The 5,715-nt window shown below is 40.0% G+C and overlaps 1 protein-coding gene across 1 annotated transcript; it reads right to left on the minus strand.

Annotated features, from left to right (window-relative positions):
• Positions 1-563: 563 nt before the first annotated feature.
• LOC306652144 (E3 ubiquitin-protein ligase makorin-1-like) lies at positions 564-1,792 on the minus strand. The gene has a single exon (XM_079125189.1). It carries the CDS (start codon positions 1,703-1,705, stop codon positions 1,019-1,021), a length of 687 nt encoding a protein of 228 aa, XP_078981315.1. The 5' UTR covers positions 1,706-1,792; the 3' UTR covers positions 564-1,018.
• Between the last annotated feature and the right edge of the window lie 3,923 nt (positions 1,793-5,715).

Consider the following 5,715-nt stretch of genomic DNA (forward strand, 5'->3'; position numbering starts at 1 on the left):
GCACATTAAATCAGTACTTTGGGGGCCTCTCTGACTAAATTGTGTGTCTAAGGCTGAAATTACATCTCAATTCAATATTCAGGCCCCTAGTACCTGGCAAGTTATATGGCATGAGAAGGCATCGACAAATCTTGAGTGAAACATAAGTTTTAATGAACAACTGAATTGCTCTGTGCTCCTTTAAAACATCACTGTCCCATCAATGGATGAATGTACAAAGGAAATATTGTATTTAAACCCAATAAAATATTATTAGGACATAAAAACAATGAAATCCTGTCATTTGCAGAAACATGGATGGAAGTGAAGGACATTATGTTAAGTGAAATAAACCATGTGGGAGTCAACAACAACAAAATAAGTTGACCTGAACATAGAGTAGTGATTACCAGAGGATGGGAAGTGGGGAGGCTGAACAAAGGGAGGCAAGATTTAGTCAGTGCATGCTGTATGCATGGATTGAAATATCATACTGAATACCATTAATATGTATAATTAATGTTATTTAGAGATTAAATTATTATTTAAAGATTAAAAAATTTATATGTCACCATCATTTCTTTTTTTTTTTCTTTCGTTTAAATAAATTTATTTCTTGTAACTTTGCTCTGTTTAGATTATGTAGTTTTTGTTCAGTTATGAGAACAATCTTTAAAGGATGGTAGATTATTGGCTAGCTTAATGGATGGAATAGGAAAGTGGAAAATGTAAAACGTCAGGAAACATACATTCAGAGCTAGATAAGTTTGTTCACGGAGCCTAAACTGGCTAATCTATTAAACACAATCTCCTCGGAAAAAGCACAGTCTAACTGATACATAGGGTTTCCTCATTCAAATAAAAGTAGACCAACTAACCTAGCAGCTAGCTGAAATACAAAGAAGAAATCCCAATTAGAATACCCCAGTTTCAAGATAAAATGCATGCATTTAAATGCGGTCCATCTGGTTGAAAGTTGGCACAAGATACTAAATTCTTCCCCGAAATAGAAAGCACAAACGAAGATTGGGGAGGAGTCTCACTTTATGATCTTGCTCTCAAATTGCTTAGCACTCCTCCACTTGCGAATACACTTGAGACAGTAGGTGTGGTTGCAGTTGGAGAGGATCCCGAAGCGGCGCTCGCTGGGGTTGGCTTTCTCATAGACCACCTCCATGCAGATCCCACACACCATGTCCTTACTGCGCTGCACAGCAAAAGACAGCTCCATGTCCTTCTCGTGGGCCTCAATGCAAGATTTGATGTGCTGTGACCTCTGGGCTGCATCCATCGGGTGGAGGACCTGCAGCCCACACATGTCACACGAGTCTCCATGGAGATACACACAGTTCTCCCCGTAGCGGCACTCTCCCATACGGCCACAGTAGGGTTGGCCAGGAACAAACTCAATGGCATTCACCCAGTCCTCTGAACCTGCTCCTACTGTTGGATAGTTTGAATTTCTCGACTCTGCTTCTCCTGTATTCATTTCGACAAGCGGTCCAACCACAGATGAGAGACTTGAGGAAGCAGCAAGGGATGGTTTTGCAATTAGATCTGTAGCAGTCGTTTCTTCCTGTTTTAATGGCTTGCTATGTTCATATCTGCAGCGGTCTCCATAAATACAGTACCCTCGTTGAAAATACTTGCACACTACACCATATGGACTGTCAGAGAGGTCATGCGAGTAGCGACAGTTATCAACTTCCTTACAAACCCCATGCATAAAATACCTGCAGGTGACCTGTTTGGTCCAGCCGCCGCCGCTGCTGTCGCTGCCGCCGCCCCCTTCTCCCGCCCCCGGGGACGGGGCAGCGACTGTCTGTCACCATCATTTCTTGACAAAGACTGAAGAACTTGTCCAGATTAAACAAAACTAAATATACATGACATCAAAATACATTGGATTTGATGCTGGATAAGGAAAAAAATCTGTAAAAGAAATTACTGGAAAAATGGGGGAAATTTGAATGCAGACTACATTAAATGATTGCATTTCCTTATTGTTGAATTTCCTGAATTTAATAATCATATAATATCCAAAAGAACTAGTTTTTCTTTGTTTTTAGGATACATGTATACTTAGGGTAAGGTTCTTTCACACTACTAAATGATTTAGTATTAATAATAATGAACATAATATCAATAAACATAAATATAAGTATATGAGAAAGACTGGGGAAAGAATTAGATAGAAATCCAAGGTTGAAGAAGAGAGAAAGGAAGAAGGTGAATACTGATCCAATGTGGCAAAAGTATTAACAATTGGTAAATCTAGGTAAAAGCTATATGAGATTTAATTCTACTGTTTTTATAATTTTCCTGCAAACTTTGTTTCAAAATATAAAGAAGAAAGAATACATAATAGGTAGATTATAGTTCAGGATGATAGGAATTATTTTTGTAATATTATCAGCTATTGGCAATAGACTTCACATTTTTCCCACTGTTATGAAACTTTATTTTAAATGACAATCTAAAAATAAACCATACTACATGCATACTTCTTATATTTTGCCATATTGTGCTAAGAGTGCTGAGGATCAGCTAAGAATTTCAAAGTTGATTCATTTGAACATAAATTACATTGAAAAGTAATTTTCTGAAGGCTAATCTGAGTGAATTTGTAGGTCTATGACAAATACAATAATAATACTCATCACCTGTTGGGTTAACCAGAATTTTTTGTCAAAACAATGTTATATTTAGATGTCAAATCCCTTTATGGAACATTCAATAAGTGAATCCCATGTAGAACAAATTATCAAAAATATTGTGATTAACTGCAATATTACAGTGAGAAGAAATGAGGTAGAAAGAATTAATGGGCATTTTTGGTAGCCATATTCTGGGAATATCTTATTTTTATTTAATCTTTCACTTTATTATTGTTATGAATATCTACAAACTATTCCATGGACATCCTTTGGAATTTTTAAACATTTTGTAGTGATTTATTATATTTTACAACATATCAGTCTTTCATTGATAGGAATAAAAGAACTAAACAGGGTACCAATAAGTAATTTGGAAAGTACTTGACAATGAAAAAACAAATACTACTAATGAAAACAAATACAAATGGGACAAAATCGGAGGCACTATAATTGCCAGGAGTATAGGATAAACAGAAATGAATGAAGAAAATTGATAAGAGAACACATGAGCATCTCGCCTGTAATCCAGCAGCTCAGGAAGCTGAGGCAGGAAAATCATGAATTCAAAGCCAACCTCAGCAGTTTAGCAAGACCCTGTCTCAAAATAAAAAATAAAGAAGGGCTGGTGAGGTGGCTCAGGGGTACACTGCCCCTGGATTCAATCCCCATTATCTCTCCCAAATCAATTAACATGCGGAAATATTTTAATATTCACCTGGGAAATAGATTAAAACTGCAGATAGGACACAAGCCTGCAGCTGAGTAATATTACAATCTCACCATACCAAGGGTCCTGAGGGCACCGGGGACAGCCCCTTAGAGAACTCATGGGCAGCACTGATGGAAGGAAATGCACCCAGGAGCACCCATTCCACTCCTAGACTGGAAACCAAGACACACTCCCATGTGACGAAAGTGACAAGTGGGGACAAAAATTAGGTGTGAAAGTACCCACAGTTAATGACTCACAGGACCTGAGTAATGTGGAAGGGTCAGAACCCACACATATTCAGTAATCTTCTGGACCTGATTTGTCCTTGTCCTCAAAGTCATCTTCCTCTGGGTAGGCAGATGTCAAGGGAGAGATGGGGAGTCTCTTGAAGGTATCTGGGGCTTCATGGACCTCAACCCCTGAGAGGTCAGAGGCACTGGAGTCCCAAGGCCGGGTTGCGGATGCTGGGATGCCCTCCTGTGTGCTGCACCTGGGGTACCCAGCAGGCCTGGACCTGGCTGGAGAAGCCAGATTCATCCTCTGGGAAGAAATCCCAAGAACTGGCACTTAAGCTGCCTGTGGCCTCCGGGTCTGCGCCCATAGAAGCCCACTGGCACTGGCATATGCATTCCAGACATCTGTAGATGTAAAAGAGAACACTAAGTTTGGTGATGCTGACTCCATTCAGCCAGTCGAGTGCAGTCTTGGACGGTGATTCTGGTGAGGGTGTGGGACCCGGGGAGGATATGAGGCCTGGCGCTTCATAAACTGCATCTGTTGCTCCTTCAGGTTGAGCCTGGCAGCCAGGGCCACCTCACTGTGGGATGGATCAGCATCCATCAGGAAATGTTTTTTCAGCTCCCACTCTTGCTGCTTGGTGTAAATCTTAGCAGGGGAACTTGGGGCCACTGAGCTCAGTGAACCATGAAGTACTTCCATTGCAGCTCCTGCTCTGTTCAGGTGAATGGGCTGGATTTTTATTAAGTAATGTGAATTGACTATTTGTATTGAGATTTATGCAAAATGTCACATACATTTTCTTTTTTTTCTTTTTTTTATTGTAAACAAATGGGATACATGTTGTTTCTCTGTTTGTACATGGCGTAAAGGCATACCATTTGTGTAATCATAAATTTACATAGTGTAATGTTGTTTGATTCATTCTGTTATTTTTTTCCCTTCCCCCCACCCCTCCCACCCCTCCCACCCCTCTTTACCCTCTATACAGTACTTTCTTCCTCCATACTTGCCCCCCTCCCTAACCCTAACTCTAACCCTAACACTAACCCTTCCCTCCCCCCCATTATGTGTCATCCTCCACTTATTAGCGATATCATTCGTCCTTTGGCTTTTTGAGATTGGCTTATCTCACTTAGCATGATATTCTCCAATTTCATCCATTTGCCTGCAAATGCCATAATTTTATCATTCTTTATGGCTGAGTAATATTCCATTGTATATATATACCACAGTTTCTTTATCCACTCATCAATTGAAGGGCATCTAGGTTGGTTCCACAGTCTGGCTATTGTGAATTGAGCAGCTATGAACATTGAGGTGGCTGTATCTCTGTAGTATGCTAATTTTAAGTCCTTTGGGTATAGACCAAGGAGTGGGATAGCTGGGTCAAATGGAGGGTCCATTCCAAGTTTTCTAAGGAATCTCCACACTGCTTTCCAGAGTGGCTGCACTAATTTGCAGCCCCACCAGCAATGTATGAGTGTACCTTTCTCCCCACATCCTCGCCAACACCTGTTGTTGCTCGTATTCTTGATAATCGCCATTCCATTGGGGTGAGATGGAATCTTAGGGTGGTTTTGATTTGCATTTCTCTTATTACTAGAGATGTTGAACATTTTTCCATATGTTTGTTGATTGCTTGTAGATCTTCTTCTGTGAAGTGTCTATTCATTTCCTTAGCCCATTTGTTGACTGGATTATTTGAATTCTTGGAGTAGAGTTTTTTGAGTTCTTTATAGATTCTGGAGATTAGTGCTCTATCTGAAGTATGATTGGCAAAGATATTCTCCCACTCTGTAGGCTCTTTCTTCGCATTGCTGATAGTTTCCTTTGCTGAGAGAAAGCTTTTTATTTGAATCTATCCCAGTGGTTGATTCTAGCTTTTATTTCTTGTGCTATGGGAGTCCTGTTAAGGAAGTCTGATCCTAGACCAACAAGGTGAAGATTTGGACCTACTTTTTCTTCTATAATCTGCAGGGTCTCTGGTCTGATTCCGAGGTCCTTAATCCATTTTGAGTTTAGTTTCGTGCATGGTGAGAGATATGGGTTTAGTTTCATTCTGTTGCATATGGATTTCCAATTCTCCCAGCACCATTTGTTGAAGAGGCTATCTTTTCTCCATTGCAT

Source organism: Sciurus vulgaris (genome assembly GCF_902686455.1).
Source record: "Sciurus vulgaris genome assembly, contig: HiC_scaffold_205_arrow_ctg1, whole genome shotgun sequence".
NCBI classification, from domain to species: Eukaryota; Metazoa; Chordata; class Mammalia; order Rodentia; family Sciuridae; genus Sciurus; species Sciurus vulgaris.

Excerpts from the sequence above, each read along its gene's own strand:
- LOC306652144 (XM_079125189.1), bottom strand. The coding sequence starts at position 1,705 with ATGCATGGGGTTTGTAAGGAAGTTGATAACTGTCGCTACTCGCATGAC.